At 38.1% G+C, this 19,422-nt stretch overlaps 1 protein-coding gene across 4 annotated transcripts in view; it reads left to right on the plus strand.

The window, feature by feature from the left end:
- Nucleotides 1–19,422, plus strand: part of Eya4 (EYA transcriptional coactivator and phosphatase 4) — a 241,353-nt gene that overhangs the window by 21,496 nt on the left and 200,435 nt on the right. For all 4 annotated transcript variants that reach the window (XM_059272649.1, XM_059272652.1, XM_059272653.1 and 1 more), the window contains exon 2: nucleotides 6,569–6,667. In XM_059272649.1, the coding sequence (XP_059128632.1) occupies nucleotides 6,635–6,667 (33 nt within the window). In that variant the 5' untranslated portion in view covers nucleotides 6,569–6,634. The remainder of the gene's footprint in view (nucleotides 1–6,568; nucleotides 6,668–19,422) is intronic.

Genomic DNA, 19,422 nt, shown 5'->3' on the forward strand with positions numbered 1-19,422 from the left:
AAAAGTAGTGAGTATTAATGACTTAACAAAGCTATTATTCAATTTTAAAAGTTTATCTAAGATTGTTAAGATTGATGACTGTTTACAACTACCTAAATACATTTGTGTAAAGCTGGTACAGTACCTGGAAATTACTGGTTGGTAGAAGATTTGTAATTGGACAGAATTGAATGTCACTGAGTAAGAAGGTGCATAGATACTGATGCACTGTAAAGAATGTAAAAATGTTTTTACTTAGTATATGAACAGCAAAATATGAGTAGAGAATTTATTCTAATCCCCCTGGTCACCAAAGTGGTTTATGGTTTTGAAATAATTTTTTCACACAATCTCAAAATGCAATGCAAGTAATTTTTCTGTCTTCACTTTGTGGATGAGAAGCATGACATTTGGAGATAGTGAACTTCTCCAAGTTCCACAGTCACCTAGTGACAAAGACAGGACTTCATCAACTTTATTCCAATCTACTAGAAATTCTACTCCTGGAAAAATTATGATTTTGCTATGGTTTCAGGAGTTAAATTTTGGAAATGTGTTCTTGAGCCATTTTAAAGTATAACACATTCTCCTCAGGAGGGGTGCAACATCACCGGATACTCAGGGAGTGATTCACACAGTCAGACAGTCTTCACCAGAAAAGGTTCCTAGGTTACACCGAAGAGAGATTTATGACTGAGGGAAAAAAAAAAAAACTGACTCTAAGAAAAGGCTCAAATATTTTCTCCCCTGCCAGGTTACAGGAGAGCCAGCTGCATCAATGCAGGATAAACAAAACACTCATCAATGTAGTTGTCAAATATAGGTGGGGAGAAAGGGCTCAGCATGAGGGAAGGGAAGAAGAGGTGTAGAGTGTGCTCAAGTGTGTGTGAAGGCAGCATGTGCTGTCCCAGATCAAGAGTCTCTTACATGTCCATCTGGAACTGTTCATCACCATTACCTCTGTGTTTCTCAACCTCTCCACTAAACCACTGACAATCACTTACACAGAGGAAGCAGAAAACCTTGGTCAAACCTGCTTCTTAAAATTCAAGTGACTGGGATTTTTAATTGCAGGAAATTTTTGCCTTCAGGTGAATGTACACAAATGACTTGGATAATTACCATGAAATTGAACTTCTTGTAACTTTTAGCATTAAAAAATATTAATATATCACTACCACCATCACCATGACCATCACTACCAACACCACTATCATCATGACCACCACTACCAACATGACCATCACCATGACAACCACTACCAACACTATCATGACCACCATGACTACCACTACCACCACCAGTATGTCTACCACTACCACCACCAGTATGACAAACCACCACCACCTCCACTACCACCACCACCACCACCACCACCACCATGACTAACACCATCACTTCCACCACCACCATCACCTCCACCACCACCACCATTGTTTAGTGGTGCTGGGAGTCAAACCCAGAACCTCTGCATATGCTAGGCAAGTCTTCTAACTTTGAGCTGTGCACCCCACCCTAACCCCACCATCCCAAGTTATTAAAAATTTTGTGTTACAAGGATGATTCTGCAAAGTCCATGTGCTGTCTTTATAAACAGTTCAAAAATAGCTCAGCCTGTAGTTTGTAGCCTTGGCTCCATGTAAGGAGCATGAAGTCAAACAAGGTACTTGTTACTATTCACTTGAACTTGTTTTTTGGACACCCCTACTGTTTTCCTTTTTTTATGGGCAGAGAACAGAGTCATGTGCATAGCCCAAGTATGCTCATCTTCACCTCTCTGAGCATTTGGCTGTGGAACTGGAGCTAGGTGTTCTTTGTGCCGTTGGCTTCCTTCTCTGGCATGCTGCCTGGGCAGTGGGAGCCAGCCAGTGGCTCACCCAGCTTTATGGCCCCATTACTGAAAGGTAGACGGCCCTGTAGGTAACTGGGTGTGCATTTTTTTTTTCTGGAGAGCTGCTCACAGCTATAATTCTCAACAATGGGGTGAAAATGTAAATTCTTAGACTTCCTTCGTAGTTGTGGTTTTACACAAAGCAGCTTGAACAATAAAGATAATTTAATTGAAGACTGTGAGGATAGCTAATGAAACCCTAGGAAGAGTGAGAATCAGATCCAGCAACAACAACGTCCAGTTGGTCAAGGTGCCAGTAACGTCTCTCCAGCCTCACTCTTGTTCTTCTTTCTGGGTGAACTTCTTCTGTCTCTCCCTGCAGATAGTTTTTTTTTCCCACAAAGCTATGAAAATCTCCTGTGTTCTACATCTTGCCACTGAAGGAGGACTAGCTTGATATTTTCCCCATGTCCTAAGCAAGATGCATCCTTAGATACAACTCATCTGAAACAATAGAATAAGTCCAGGGAAACTCCTTGATGGCTTGACCTGAAAATAGGTCCATGTAAGGCACATACAGTATATGTCTACAATATACTCCTGTGTGAGCAGGTCTTAATTATTGTTTGATTTTGTTCAATTGAGACAAAGTCTTTCTGGCCTCAAATTTGCAATCCTTCTGCCTCAATTTCCTTAATGTTGCAGGTATGTATCATCATGCCTGGTTACAAACTTTAATTTTTTTTCTCTCAAAATACGCTTCTGAACATTCATTTGAAGTTTGAAAATGTGAACGCCAGTCCACAGATGAACTGTCTTGATGTCATCATATAATTTAGGGATGTTGTCCCTTGACCTAGACAACTGTCTAAGTGCAAATACCCTACTTACATCAGTGGGGCTGGCTGTGTCATAGATGATGTATCATCCAATCATCTAATTCCACATCCCAGGGTCTGAACAAAGCTGCAGTAAGAGCTTGGGTAGTTTGTGGTCTAAATCTTTTCCTGGGGTTCTACTAGAACTGGAACATGGGTAAGGAAATAGAGGCTACTTCATTGCCCTCTTGTTTTTTTCTACAGTGAGAGGTGCATAGAGTTTCATCTGTGTTTACATTCTCCTAGCTACTCTAGTTATAGCTCCAGACTTTAGTTTCAGGACAAGGTTCCCAGGGAGCAAATACACAAGATTCTTCTCAGCCTTTGAAGGATCTTTTGGTGGAATGACCCCTCAAGATAGATCCTGGTACAGATGCAAAAAGGAGCAAGGAAGGGTTGCCTGGTTTGTCTGGAGGATGGAGTAAAGCTCTAAAGAGATTTGAGAGAGCAAAAGCAGACAGATAGTGTAAAATTTTATTAGTCTGGCTGTGTGTAACATGTGGCATTCAGAAGACGGGAGTGTGGGACCAAGCTGATGCTCCTAGCCAGGCAAACACCTATGATGATGCTTCATCTCTTCCCATGACACCGAGGAGAGCAGGCAGTGGAGGACTTGAGCAAACTCTAGAATGTATTTTGGGGTCTTGTTGATTCCTTGAATGTGAAAAGTACTATGCAGGAAGTCAGTGACAAAGCCCAGGTGTCTGGCTTTAATGATGGTGAAAAGCATTGGCATCTGTGCGCACAGTCTAGAGGTATAGAGTTCTCCGTGTGCGGATCCTTTTCTTGGCCCTTGTCACCTCATGCCGAAATAAAGCCCATCCTCTTCATGTTGATGTTTCTTCTAGCTGGACCATCTAGTTTTTATTGGAAGTTTATTAGAGAAACATATTAGGGAAATCTCCTTTATCCATTAATGCTAAAGAGTCATTGATCTCTACTACCTGGACCAGCCTGCATTGTCTTGAATGTTTCTAAGCATTCTTAACATTTCATACACATATAAGCATATATCAGATTATGTATATGAATTAGAAGTATTACTGATTCTTACTCCAATTTTTAAGACCTAAGAATTTATAAGATACCCCTAACTTATATTATGACATCAAGAACCTATATATATTCTTCTACATAAGTTCTAACCAAAAAGATTTGATGACTTGTCTGTATCTTGAAAATTTGACTACAGGTAAAATAACCCCAGAATGGGGAGGTTGTTGCTATTCCTGTCTATAATTCAGCTTTCTGGAACAGTGGCCTGGGATACAGCAGGCATCTAGATTCTAACCTCATAAAACAGCATGAGGTTACTGTTAGTCCTTAATTTTATATCTTTATTATTATAAGGTAATTCTCTTCTTACTTGATTCTAGGAGTGTTCTCATATTTTTCTTGTGTATTTGTGAAAACTAAATGTTAAAGGATTTAGTATAACAACCATTGGTAAATTATGATGTAAAATCATACTGTGTCTGCAATTAGCCAAGGGACTTAAGTGTGGTTCAATAATATAAAATCACTGGGCTCATAATATTTTAGGACCTGAGTGAGTTTGGCCAAGAACAAAAACTACATTAGCATTCAACCTCAAGCAAAGTAACAATTAATCTAAATTTCAAGGAAATATAAAGCGAGGCATTATGTTGTGACATGGAACATTGACAAAAATAACTCCCCAACTGAATATTAAGAAGATTCTAAACTGGTAGTTAACCAAAAAATGGGAAGTTTTTGTTTAATTCTCTTATACACCAGTGTCTAAAGTCTCAGCTTTAATTTTGTTCTAGGTGTTAAGAACACCTGAGATAGTGGTTCTTAAAAGATGGTTGTGTCTTTCCCAATAATCAACATCTTCAGTTTATTCTGCATGCAGCCTTCTGGATATGTAACGTTTAAGCATTGTGATCACATCTTTAAAGTAATTCATTGTGGTAACTGAACATGTGTTATAGTCAGTTTGGGGGCCTAAAAGATATACTGAAGTCCTGAGCCTGAAACCTGTGAATGTTACATTATTTAGAGTTAGGATCTTTGTAGATTTTGACAGGTGAAGATGTGCTCTTAGTGTATTCAGATGGGCCCTGATCCTATGACTGGTGTACTTGTAGAGGAAAATTTAGACTCTCTCTCTCTCTCTCTCTCTCTCTCTCTCTCTCTCTCTCTCTCTCTCTCTCTCTCTCTCACACACACACACACACACACACACACACACACACACACACGCCCACATACATGAACACCATTGGAAGAAAAAGGCAAGGAGAGTGCCATGTGGTAATGAGGTATAAACTGGATTGATGCATCTGTAAACCACAGAATGCCAAGAATTGTTGAAACCACCAGAAGCCTGGGGATGGGGAGGCTGTGATTTGTTTTTTTCTATAGCCTCCAAGGGGATCATAGGTCTTCCGGTGTCTTGGTTTAGGACTTTTGGTTCATAGACTGTTTCAGAATAAATTGCTGCTCTATGCTACCCAACTCATGGTTCTTTGCTACTAAAGTCTTAGGAATTTGACACAACAGATTTGTTTGAAAATAAATGCATTTAGTTGGCATCAATGATAATTTTCCTAGGAGCATTTTTTATGAGGTAGTCAGATGAGTAGGGTATTATAAGATAATTTTCAATACTAAGTTTTATGAATAGTCAAAACATTCCACTTAGTAATATTTCTTCCTACACTTTTTTTATTGTCCTAACATAAAGCAAGATACCCAGAAAACTGGGGTGAAACTGACTCTTCCCCAAAGTGCCATGTATATGAGACTAAGGTTTCAATTTCAGCTGCTTCTTCCTATTCTTTTGTTTGTGTCTTCAGGTACCTCCTGAGGGCTGCATTTGTCCTTGATCTGGTCAACATACGAAGCACTGAGCTAGATGCTGTGGATAACTCATAGGAAGACAAACCTGGTCTTCCCTTACAGAGATTACTCTGGCATCTAAAGTTAGTGTTAGAATAAGCCACAGAGGCCTTGGAGAGTCTATTTATAAAATTCAGTTTTCACTATGTGCTGTAGTTAAAATTGTTTTTATAAAACCATTTAATTTTTTTTAGCATTACTTGGTCTTGCATACTTACTAAACAGAGGAAAGATGAGAATCTGGGGGACCGTTTGGCTTTTTGGTCTTATCTTATATTGCTACTATTATAAAAATCTTCCTGTATGTGGGATCTAAAATTTTATGTCTACTTGGCTGGGGAAAAAGTATCATATGGTGTGGAGTAAAGATAATTAAAAGGTTATTTATCTTTTGAGTAATTAGCTGATTATGTCACTATAGTTTATTAATACTTCTCCTACTTATCTGTCTTAAAATAATTATTTTCTTCATCTCTTAAAAACGCTGTATTTTGAAAAATAATATCTTTTTGTGGCTCTCAGGATCAAACCTAGGGCCTTGCAATTATCAAGCTTTGTCGTCAGCCTCTAAATCAGCTCTTTAGAAAAGAAAATGGTCATCTGATAATTAAGACACATTTTCTTATTCTAAAAACAATACTAAATTGCACTCTATTTACTCAGCTTATATTATGTAGTAGTGATTAATACAGTTACCAGTTTTCTGTCTAAGCAAAAATAGTATATTAGTTGCTTTTAGCAAGCTGTGTTTCCAAAGTTGTCCTCAGACATTTTCCTTTAACTGAAAGATTCCTGAGAAGCTGTTCCCACATACCAGTTCTGCCATGATGTTATTCACAGGTCATTATTCTTTGTAAGACATGGAAATAAAATTAATGACTCATTTCTTTCATCAAAAAGTTTACCTGTAGCCTACATACTGCCATCTATCTTGCTAAATCTTTATGTGCTTGATGATTCTGCAAACGAGTAAAAATTATCTTTTTTTTCAATTTCCACCTTTTTTTTGTTTTAGATAGTCAGTTTTGAATACAAGGGAGCTGCTTCTACGTGGGAGTGGCAGGAGAAGTGAGAGAAACCCATGGAAGACACCCAGGACCTAAATGAGCAATCAGTAAGTCTCAATTCAACCTCAGTTCTGCTTTAAAACGAGATGCTAAGACTACTCTCGAAGCATTCTTAGAAATGAATCTATTGCCTGCAGTAAGGTTTGGGGTTAAATATATTCTGTTGATTTTTGAATTCTCTTGTATGGCCATAAAATAGGCCTTTGGCAATGTGTGTTGTTCCTGCTTAATGATGATGTCACATTTTGATGTCTCCCTTGGTGCTCCACTTGGACAGTCTGAGGTTGGAAGACTAGGGTGTTGAAATCATGCTGTGTGTTTAGACAGTGTGAGCAATTTTATGCACTTCCTTTGTTATGTTTTGTTCCAGAAATGCTGGATGGTTTATATATTGTTGGCTATTGGGAGTATAATAGGAGAGAGGATATTATTAGCATGCCGATTGCTCATCTCATGGATGAAAACCACAGCACTCAAGGGCTTTCCTTGTTTTACCGGATTTATCAGGACCAAGAATGTCGCAGTTTGGTAACAATCCTATTAACATTCTGTCTTCCTGTAGGGAGATGCTTGATCCGGCTTCTCCTCTTGCCTCATTAGTAGGGTCTCAGTGACATTAATTCTTTATTGTGTGCCACTAGGGGCATAGACTGCTGGAAACTGCTATGCTAACCATTCTGCACACAGAAAACTAGTGAGGTCACAGGGAAGAAGACATAGATATCACCAAGAATGTGTTCCACAGGCGGAGCTATTCCTCCTTAGCTTGTCTGATCATGTTTGACCTTAAAGTCTAAGGTTTCCCAGGGACAATCGAGGACAAGATGCTTGTGTATAACAACGTAGCTATAGAAAAGGTGCATGCAGTGCATTTCAGTTTAAAATAAGAAGCAATGTGTGTCTTGGTAAAAAAGCTGCTATTCTAAACAGATTCAATTTGTTTTCTAGAAGATAATTAAACATACACATATATTGATGTTTTAAATTTTATACCTAGAGATTACCTTAGTGTGATTTCATTATGTAATTATAGCACTACTCATTTCCTATAGCATCCTAAGAAACACATGAAGAGCAATCACAATGCTGTGAAACTTGAAATCAACCAGTAGGTGTAGGAGTCTTAAAAACCGTCTGGTTTCATAGACAAAGCTGACAATGACAAGCAAGGGCTTTAAAACAATCTCTAAAAGTACTGATTACTGAATTAAATATGTATGGCTAGTACTCTAGTTAGCAAGTGGATTCTAGTCATCATGATGTCTGTCTCTCTCCCACATGCCTTTGTATGTTTGAAGCTCTTGCTGGGATCAGATTTCTGTGAGTGATCATGAGCCTGGAGGTCAACAGTGAATGATGCCATCACCTGAGAGCTATGATGTGTACTTTGTTCTAATAGTCTGAAATTCACTTATAAGCATGCGTGCATGCATGAGTGTGTGCGTGTGTATGTGTGAGTGTGTGTATTAGGTGATCCAATGTCCAAATATTTTTAGAGATTGAGGAATTGGACAAAAAGTATTAAAGGGGGAAGAGTCTGAGAGAAGTAGAGTGACTCATTCATTAGTTACTCTAGCGAATGTATACACATGAGGAAGATTATCTACTTTATTTTCTAATACTTCTTAAATAAAAAAAAATCACAATATGATTACATCATTTTTCCCCACTTCCCTTTTTACTCTTTGACCCTTCCCATGTACCTCCTTACTCTTTCTCAAATTCATGACTGCTTTAATGCAGTTGAAGTTAAGGAAAACATATATTTACACTTAACATGAGGCTAAGATGTTACTGAAGGTTTTAGATCACTTTTGACCAAACAATGCCCACAATTTATGAATTGTGCTTATCATTCACTGGTTTCCTTTCAGTGATATTTCAGGGTTGACACAGTCTAACCATTTTTTTAAAGCTCTTAGATATGCAGCGGCCAGGTAGAAGAATCAAATATCTAGAGTGATCTCTCTAGCTTCTGGCATGACTCCATTTTCTGAGCTTAAACTTTGCACACATAGACCAGTCCATTAATCTCAAAAGTGTGTAGATGGATTCTGAAAAGTGGTAACAAATTCTCATGTTGTGGCTGGATGCTGCAAACTCGAAACTTCTGAGTGATCTTTTGACTCCAAGTTCATGGCTTTCTTCCTTATTCCACTATGTCTGATGATGGAACAGTTTGTATTGTGTCGCTGGACAGGTCAAAGAAACTAAGACTATCCCCTTTCTGATAAAATAACTCATTTTTGAACTAAGTCATCAAATAACTTTAAATCTTGTTTAATGTATTAATTTCTCAAAACTTTTAGAAAAGTACAGCATTTATTAAAGTATAGAATAAACTTGATGAGATTGCAGTTCACAAGATGAAAATTTTGGGCATAGACACACAAATAGTAAGTGTGATTTATGATGCATGCGTGCTCCATCCAACACTTTCCACATATTCTTCTTGATCTTCACTATAGCTTTGCAATATAAATCTAAGGGCTACCATTCCACAGATGGAGACGTCACCCAGATGGTGTTAAGGTCAAATAGTGGTTAAGGACCAGAGATTAAAATTGAACATACTTTCATCTTGCTCTAAAAATCTGTACTGGATTTTTCATGATACAACATAGCATTGGTAGTTAAAGGCTTGAGCTGTAGAGTCAGATATTACTTGCAAATACTTTATAAACAGTGAGAAATCACTTAAACTCATCCTCATCTGCAGAGTGGGGAGGATGATAGAAACATGTGGCATGATATACTAGTGTGTGCTTCATTAATTATTCATTAAGATTAATACCTGTTCTAAATAATTTGAGGGTCACATGAGATAGTTCAGTCAGTAAAATACCTGCAGCACAAATATGAGGACCTGAGTTCTGGTTCCCAGAACACACATAAAAAGCTCAATGTGGTAGCATTTAGTTATAACTCCAGCCTGCAGAGACAGGCTGATCCGTGGAGCACACTGGCCAGCCGGTCTAACCAGTCCATAAGTTCTATACTGTCTGAGAGATTGTCTCAAAAAATGGTGGAGAGCAATAGAGTAAGACATCCAATGACATCAAGTTGTGCACCCTATAGGTACACTCACATATTTGCACATGTACACGCATGCATACATACATAAAATTGCACACCCCCATACATAGCGCAACACACACACACACACACACACACACACACACACACACACACACACACTACTTGTGGTAGGAAATCTTCAATAAGTATTCCTTCTTTTTTGCCTAGCCAGCTCTTTTCTGGACCTTCCTACCTAGAGGTTTACAGATCCACAAACCCAGCAGATTAAAACCATCCTCGCCAGCTCTCCTGTCCCTCCATTGTCCTCCTTCTCTCCTCTAATGCATGTCACTGGCTTCTGTGAATGTATTCAGTATCACCTCCTCACAGCTGGAGTAAAACCACAATAGCGGCAGCAGCAGGAGCAGCAAACATAACCATCCTTCTCCTGCTCCATCGTAATGCCTGTCCATTCCTGACAGCTTTTCTCACTTGAAGTCATTTTCCATGCTTCAGTTTCCTAACTTTTATTTTATTTGAACTCTTGATTACCTTGTCCTGTTTCCAGACACTTCTCTTTCCGAAATACATGCCTGGTCACATCATTGCTCTACATCTTATCCTTCAACAGCTCTTTCTTGCCCTGTAGAGAGAGGGTCCAGTATAGTCCAGCATAAAAGACTAAATACTAATGACTTCCTCAGTCTCATTTCCAGTTTCTGTGGGTGTCCTGAATCTTCCAGATCTGTGGTTTCTACTCATTTGTAAGTGTGATATAGCCCTTCTTCTACTAGACCACTCTGATGTTCTTATAGACACACTGGGAGCTCATTAACGCTGAGACACCCTCTCAAGCTTTGTCTTTTTTTCACTACCTCAAGAGCAACATAGTCAGCCATGCTGGGTAGGCCATGTTGTGTTGGCCACATGGATCAGCCACAGTTGTATCAGGTGCCTCTGCAGTGTGCTGTGGTAACCCTTTGGCATTATCTCTAGCCTAGCATTCACCCCTAAGAACTGAAACCTAATCTGTTTACTTGCTAGTCTAACTTGTGGATTATAAACTACTGATGACCAATGGCAAGTCCCACCTGTCCTGAACTTTCTGTCAGAATTCTTGCGGATGTCCACAAACTTTTTCTCTTAAAATGCTTCTATGTTTTTGATGAGGCATGTCAGTGAATGGCCTGACAAGTTTTAGAAAGCCAAGATACATTTCTCAGAATACGTGACCTTATCATGAATTTGCATTTGACTCACATTAGAGAAAAACTCCATAGAGAATCTAGTAACAGTTTACCTGCGTATTATCAAAACATATCTTCTTTCATGTCTATTTGCATTGTATTTAGCTCTTATTTTGCAGTTTAGCTAACAGCATCTAGAAAGTTTTAGGGCAATTAGAAATAAGACTTAACTTTCCTAAAAAGAAATGACTTACATTTCCTAGAATTCTGACATAAGTTTCTATTCCAGAGTTGCTTTTAGAAGAAGTTTAATCTTACCATCATTTTCAATTAAAAAAGTTATTCTTTTTGTGTGACTTGTCTCTTTTAAATTAATTTTTTTCTGTATGTGAGTGTTTTGTTTGAATTTTATGTCTGTGCACATATATGCATATAGGTACATGCCTGGCTCTCTGAAAGAGGCCAGAAGAGAATACTGAATCCCTTGGGACAGGAGTTACAGATAGTTTTGAGCTGCCACGTGTGTGCTGAGAATTGAACCTGGGACCTCAGTAAGAACCACAAGTGCTCTTAACCACTGAACCATCTCTCCAGCCTCTAAAAATCTTTATTTTCAATAACTGAGAAAGCTATAAGTTTAGACCATACTTAGCAATACTTCCCTTGATACTGTGAATTATATTATATATCTGGAATTCAAATAAAGAATAGACAATTTGGAGTATTTTTATAATGCCTGTAAATTCCTTATACATCTTATACAAGATATACAAAAGTTCTATTTTGATGGAGTGGGATACTACTGCAGATTTTTTGCCTTTTGTATTATTCATTCAGACTAATGTGATGATGTCTGGTCTAAATTTATAATCAAGCTAGAAGGCTTGAAAATAAAACTTCATTAACTTAAAATATTATATGTTCTATCCTAATTTTAAGTATTATATGTTACAGAGTATAATATTAGTGGATACTTGTGAAGTAGAATGAGTAAGTTATAGTTCACGGTAGAATTGTCTTCTTTAAATGTTATATATCAAGGGCCTGAACACTCCTGTCCATTTCAACATTGTCGCTAATTCAGTCGACTTGTCAGTACAATATTTTATTAATTGTTACTTTTATAACATTTTAGATGTATAATTTAATGTCAAAACTATTTCACAAGTATCAAACTGGACACCATAAGGAGAATTTAACTGTGTGACATTTCCCTAAATTTGGAGAGCCATCATTAGGTTTTACTTCTGATAACACGTAGTTGGGGCAGGGCTTCTAGAAGTTTAGTCTGGAAGGAAGAAGAAGGCGTCAGAGCTTCAGATTTGCTGCTTCTGGGTTGGATAGTTGTGAGGCTCACAGAGAAGTTCTATTTTATGAGATAGAAGCAAATAAGACCTAGGATATCTTTGAATGCCTAAAGTCTCTTATTTGGACATACAGTTCACATACCATATTGTGTTGACCCAGGAATTCTATCTTATGAATGAAAGGAAAATGATTGTTGATGACCGGAATATAGTGGGTTTCTTCTGTGCTTTACCAACGGAGACCTGGGGAAAGTGAACGTAATGTAACTTCAGCACGTGGAAAACTTCATTGATGAAAAGAGCTACCACTGATGGCACCATTCTGAATGCTTTATGTGACTACTCATTCAGCCTCATTGTGGTAAGCTCTGTCATAGCCCCAGTCTGAAGATGATTCACTGAAACTGAGCTTAGATGATTACTGGAGGCTGGTGATTGATGGAAAGCTATTGGACTGTCAACTGAAAGTCTTATGCCCAAATCTAGGCTTCTTTGATCAACTCAAATGGTGTTCTGATACCCCAGTACTTTGAAGTATGTATTTAAAAAATCAAATTGGTTATATTTTATTTAAATGTCAATTGATTGTATTAAATATGAGTTTTGATGAGAAGTGTAATTTATTCCATCATAATTACAAACCAACTTCATCAGTTAACACTTTAATGAGCAGTTCTAAGACTGCAAAATGTATGGAATTAAATAAAATTCAACAGTTTTCATAAATAAATATTCATGGATCACAGGTTGATGTCTAGGAAACATGCTCAACTATAAATTAAAAGATAAGACCACAGAATTTCTATCCTGCTGCACAGTTTAGTTTAGTGTGTGATAGCATGATATTGCATCCATGTCAATTCTTCAGTTGATTTGGACAGTTGCTATTAATTTGTTAAGTGATTATTTGTGGAGCATTGTTGTATTTGAAGCATAATTTAAGGGTACTTGGGAAATAAATTCAGAAGACATCACTAATCTTGCAATTTGTATGATAGTGTAGGGGAAAGCATTAAACAAACTTTGGAGAAAGTAGTATTGCAAAGAAAAAAATATGTCACAAAGGAAGGTAGGAAATGCTTAAGGGGTGGGTTGCATAGGTGAAGGACAGCTGTGGTTTGGGGAAAGAATCAGAAAGGCCTAACAGAGCAGATGTCATGCAAACGATCAAAGGAAATGAAAAGACTAGTTATGTGAAAATCTGAGGCAAAGTCTTTGGGTTTGAGAGATCAGCAACAGAAAATCTTCAGGGTGATAGATGCCCAGCACTTGTGGGGAAGGACAAGGACATCAGTGCTGGTGGAGTGACAGAAAAGGGCAGAGATGAGGTCACAGAGATTATCTGCATGGGAGGGTGCAGGTGTTCCAAGGTCATTGAAATATGTTTAGCATTTGCTTAGTGGCATCTAAAATGATGGGAGGATCTTGAGCTCAGGGATATTTGAGTAGTTCTTGAGAACTGGGAAAGATGAATGTAAGGCAATCTGTTGAAAAATATACAACAAGGAGAATAATTCACTGATAAACATGCTAACATTCTTTGAGCAGCACCATGCTAAGTGCTTTGAAGGCCATGCTGTGACATGAATTTTTAAAAGATGACCCTGGCCGGGCGGTGGTGGCGCACGCCTTTAATCCCAGCACTCGGGAGGCAGAGCCAGGCGGATCTCTGTGAGTTCGAGGCCAGCCTGAACTACCAAGTGAGTCCCAGGAAAGGCGCAAAGCTACACAGAGAAACCCTGTCTCGAAAAACCAAAAAAAAAAAAAAAAAAAAAAAAAAAAAAAAAAAAAAAAAAAAAAAAAAGATGACCCTGGCTTTGAGTCCAGAACGGATTAACGAGGATAGTATTATTTGATAAGCTGGCAGTGGAGGTGGTGAGAAGTGCTGGGTTCAGACACTGCTTTGAAGACAAGAATAAGAATACTTGTTGATACGGTTGGATGCACACTGTTAGAAAAAGAAAGGAGTCACAGACGATTTCTACTATTTGTACTGAGTACTGGGAGGGATAAGATTGACATTTATTGAGATGGGATGGCTTGAAAAGACTAGACTAGGGTGGAGATTGGGAGCTGCATTTTAGACACAATGGCAGAGACAATACTGTTTTCACTAACCTTGTTCTACAATCTTCTTTACTCATGTATCTCTCTGCACTTGTCAGTCTTCTTCCATGAGGATCAGGCCATATAACATGTTCTAGTCTGAAATCCAAGGGCATGGCCTATAGGTATTGTTTCCAGGATGAGACTGTGAAAGTCCATGCATATTTCTTCAGTTCATCTCTTCCCATAGGATAATGAATGAGGAAGGATCTGGATCGCTCAGGCACCGCATGGGGGACAGATTCTCATGGAACTAATAGGGGCATGTGAAATTCTACCTGCTGTTAGCCACTAAGAAGAAATGTTGTAGAGTCAGATGTCACCATCTGGGACTGAAGTGAGGAGGGTAGACTGGACATACATAATTGGAGACTTCCAGGTATCAGGGGGAAAACTAGAGAAAGAAAATTGATGGAAACAATTTAGACAAAAGAGTTGAGTTTAGATAGAGAAAAACTAAAAGGATGAAATCATTGGATCCTACAAACTTAGGGATCATGGAGATGACAGTCATTCTATAAGATAGAAGATAATTGCTTGGACCTGCTGCCCAAACTCATAAGACTGAATTGTTCCATTATGATCTATTTCCACATGTAGCCAATCTTTGTTTGTTGTGCTCCCTTCCAACATTTCTAGCAGTCACATATCCAGGTTTTGATTACTGTGTTCATCTATGTCTTAGGGTAGAAAGGACCAGCATACATTTATAAACAGATACTGGTACATCACTCAATTAAAGATTTCCATCAAGGTTACCAAAAACCATAAAATATTTAGAATGAAATATTTCTTATCAAAGAGTTATCATTTATCATTACTACACTTGTAAATGTAACACATAGGCATTCTGTCTTGGCAAAGAATTTGACTGCAGCATCATGTGTCTTATCCTCAACATCATTCATGTTCAAGTTGGTTAACTCTGCTGTGAGGTGGCAGTGAAGGGACTGTCCTATACAAGGAATGATGCTTAGCAGCATCTCTGATATATACCCACTAGATGTCAGTAGCAGCCCCTTCCTTTTTTGTGTAACAATTAAAAAATATCTTGAGACATTATCAAATATCTTCTGCAAAGGGAGGGGCTACCAAGGATAGTGATCTGCAACACTCCTGACTTCAGGGAGTTACTTATTTATAATCTTGAATATAGTATTTAAAAATATTTGAGCTAGATTCATAGAACTTTTAATATGACATGTTGTAAAACATCACTGAAGGGCCTAGGGTGGAGAAACAAAAACATAACACAGAGTATAAGAAAGAAAACAAAATAATATTGCAACAGGAATGGATTAGACTCCACAGAACTATCCAATTACCAGAAAAAGCCTTCTCAGGAACAGATCACATATAGGATTCAGTCATACCTTCAAAGGCACTTCAAATGGTGGGATAAATTACATCCTACCCTGGGAAACATAAACATAAATATATCTCAGAGGTATACAACGTAAGTGGGTAATGTTTGCTTTTGAGCCCAGGATGGATTGGAATTTCCAGTTTAGAAGTGCTAGGAGAATGAGGATGTGGGGAATGGGTAGTACGGTTGAATGGACTGAAAAGAACTTTAAAGTCAAACTGATGTAGTCCTGTTCCTGGGCAGCCAGCATGATGGCATCACTGTACAACATGCAGAGACATGTTAGATGTTGTTACCTTTCTGTCTCTGAACTTACAACTCAGACATAATCATATCAGTTTTGAGTAAGTAATATAGTTAAGATAGTATTTTGGGAAAATTAACTTGTGAAGAATGTTAATGAGGAATGAGAAGTCTTCATTGTAGAGATGTTTCTATGGTGAAATGAAGTCTAGGAAAATGGCAGCAGATAAATCTAGAAGACTACTAAATTTGTGACGTAAGTGTGGGAGGGTAACTTAGGGGCCTTGAAGGTGGTTATGCATGAACTCAAAAGATCTTTGAACTTCAAAAGGAAAACATCATATATAGTATTTTTGCTTTTCTAGAAATAATCTCTGTACAAACTAATCATTTATGCTGAAATATGAAGACAGACATGTACATCAATTTAATATGTAAACATGTAGTTCAATAAAATCTTATAGAAACTGGCAGTAGACTACTAACCATGCTCTGGTAATCTGTGGCCCAAAGGAATGATTTGACAGTGGAAAATGACAAAGGAGCAAGATGAATGGAAGGAAGTTGAGGAGGAGGCGAGGCTGAACTTGATAACTAACTGGACTGAGTTAATAGGAGGAAGGGTAGGTGCTGAAATGGAGACAGAAAGGCATTATGTGGAGTTGCTTAGGAGATGTTATAAATGGAGCTCAGGAGTGGGAGTCAAGACCTAAGGAAAGAAAAAAGCATGTCTGAGTGTTAGATTTTATTTTTAGAACATGTCAAACTATCAATTGATGAAACTCTGTTGGGCCGTGAGGGGCTTAGGGTGCCCATGGGGAGCAAAACAGTACTTCCTTTCAGGGATGTTTTTGAGAGGAAACAATGTCTAAGACGAGGACAGAAGAAAAGAGCACAGTCTTAGGAGACTAGTATGAAGTAATAGAGGAGAGGAACTGGGAGAGACTGAGAACAAGATAACTAGTGGGACAAGAGTTCCCAGAGCCATGGACCGAGAGAACTTTCTGGAAGATTAGTTACTACTGTGTGTATTTGAAGAAGTCAAGCAGATGGGGACTGAGAAAGAGGCTGTTCCACTTGTTGATCAGAAAGTCGTGGGTGGCATTTCAGAATGAAGTCCCATTAGAGATGTGGCAAGAAAAGGCACGTGGATGATAATATGGAAGGAAGAGAGAGCTTGGAAGCTTAAAGAGAAACGGGGTGGTAATTTAAGAGGGACCTGTGCACAGTTGATGACAGGCTTGAGAAGGGACCCATCCATGGATAATATGCTCATGTTTTGCCTAAGGGATGACGGGACTTTATGGAGAACAGAACGGAGACAACTTGATGGTTGAGGGCTTTAATACTCTGACTCGAGGAATGTCAGACCATGTATCATCAAGCATTCCAAGGCACTTTCCCATATGGTACTAGTTTTGTCAGTAATGCGGAAGCCGAGTGCATTTGTTCATACAAAGTCAGGAAGTACATGGGAGCAGAGTAGGATCAAGGGCTTAACTAGTATCAAGAAGATTTGCCATAGCCATTGTTCAAAAGTGGTAGGTGATCTGAAACCCAGCGCATAAATAATTCAGGTCTTTCCAGCTTTCTTTTTAGCAAAATATAGGTCATTGACTAAGACTTATACTGTGTGTTGGCATTGAAAGTTTATATATTTTTCATTGAGATCATCAAGAAAAGAGAAAAACAACTACTGAATAATGAAAATGTTGTTATCCACAGAAGGAGCTGCTTGAGTGATATTTACTGGACATCAGCATTGATAACATAACTATTTTTGTTGATGGAACTAAATCAAATTTGATGCAAGTATGAGACTGAAGCTATTAGAGATAGACTTAAAAAATGTTTAGTTAAAGTTGATTCTCTGTTCAGGTTTCTTCAGGATGCAGAAAAGGCTTGTAAGGGGTTAACTTGCGGGAAAGCTCATGTTAACTCTCTTGGCAGGAAGTAGGATAGCGGATTAGAAGAAGAGTGCAGACAAGAAACAAACTAGAGTTGAAAAAGAGCAAACATCAACTCCTTACTCTGGGGTTTTCATTTAACCTCAGCTGCAGTGGATATACATGAGCAGTCACATACACCTAGGATCTGAGTCCCAGATGCCCACCCTGACTTTTGTGGTGCATGCACTGACTGCCACAGTCTTTATCAGTGTTATAAATAAATGCACACATAATGCATGTAAGCATACAAACTAATTCACTTATCACAGTTAGATTAGGTGGACGTTATTGCTGTCCCCTAGATTCTAGTCCAGAGGGCCATCTTTGGAGTAGGTGAAGGAGTAGAATTTGAACCCAAGGGGTCTACCTCAAGAGATGGCAAACTTAAGTGCTTAGACAAAACTTACTTATTTTTCATTCCCCAACCACGACTCCACCTTTAACAGAAAGCCTTCAACAATGTTTTAGAATTTTAATACATGAGATGGAAAATATTAGATCTGTGCCAATTTTTTTTCTTATTAACCTTTCCTCTAATTCACAGCTCTATCATACCAGAAACCGTGTGGAGAGGGTAAACTGAGGACAGTACATACAAGAGTATGGAACAACTCTTGCTTCATATAAGCATTTATTAAATTATTGTGTTTGAACTCTAGCTGAAATTGGCAGCTTGGGGTCATTTTAAAGCACTCAAAAAGGTGTGAAGCATCCTACTTTACATGTTTGTTTTTCTCCTAGTTATTATAAGATAGATCATGCTTATTTCTCAATTTGCTGATTAAATAAAAAGACATTGGGTGAAATTTGGAGATTATAATTTTTTTTTTCTGCAAGACAGAAGGTTGAAAAGTGCCCTTTCATTTCTTACGCAATAAATTTCTTGCCAAGTTTATCTCTTTTTCATCTTGCCACACTTAATGTGAGGGCTAGAGGACTTGTTGCATAGGCGGAAGGGATAGATTACACTCTCCGAATAATTTATTATATGAAGGCAAGTTGGACTGACAGGATCTGTGCTCCCTTTATAGCAAGAGCAGCAAGGCTTCTTGACTGACTCCAACACCCATGCCTAATGTTTGAAAGCGTGGTTTTTGCCTAGAGTTTCTTGACATTTGGGTAAGGTTCTGAAAAACGTATGGAACAACTCTTGCTTCATATAAGCATTTACTAAATTATTGTGTTTGAACTCTAGCTGAAATTGGCAGCTTGGGGTCATTTTAAAGCACTCAAAAAGGTGTGAAGCATCCTACTTTACATGTTTGTTTTTCTCCTAGTTATTATTTACTGCTCAATCAGCATTAGCGGTAGACAAATAATTTGGCTGCTAAGTTACACTAGTATAGAATTTCAAAGGGCCTTATTAGAGAGAGATGTAATTTCATCCTCTGGTCCTTTTATAGAACAGAGTGCATATCTGGGTTACTTCATTTTGACCCGGAACTAAACAATGGACTTAAATTGTGAACAGGAAGTTAAAATATTTGCTCAATAAAAATTTGAAAAGACAGTGTGGTTGCTTTTGAAATTGATAAGGATGTCTTTATACTTCATAGTATTACACTCTTAATTTAGATAACTCTTCTCTGAATAACTCCAATAATTCTGATTGTGTAGGTTTATTTT

The sequence above is a fragment of the Peromyscus eremicus genome, chromosome 8b (assembly GCF_949786415.1).
Source record: "Peromyscus eremicus chromosome 8b, PerEre_H2_v1, whole genome shotgun sequence".
NCBI lineage: Eukaryota > Metazoa > Chordata > Mammalia > Rodentia > Cricetidae > Peromyscus > Peromyscus eremicus.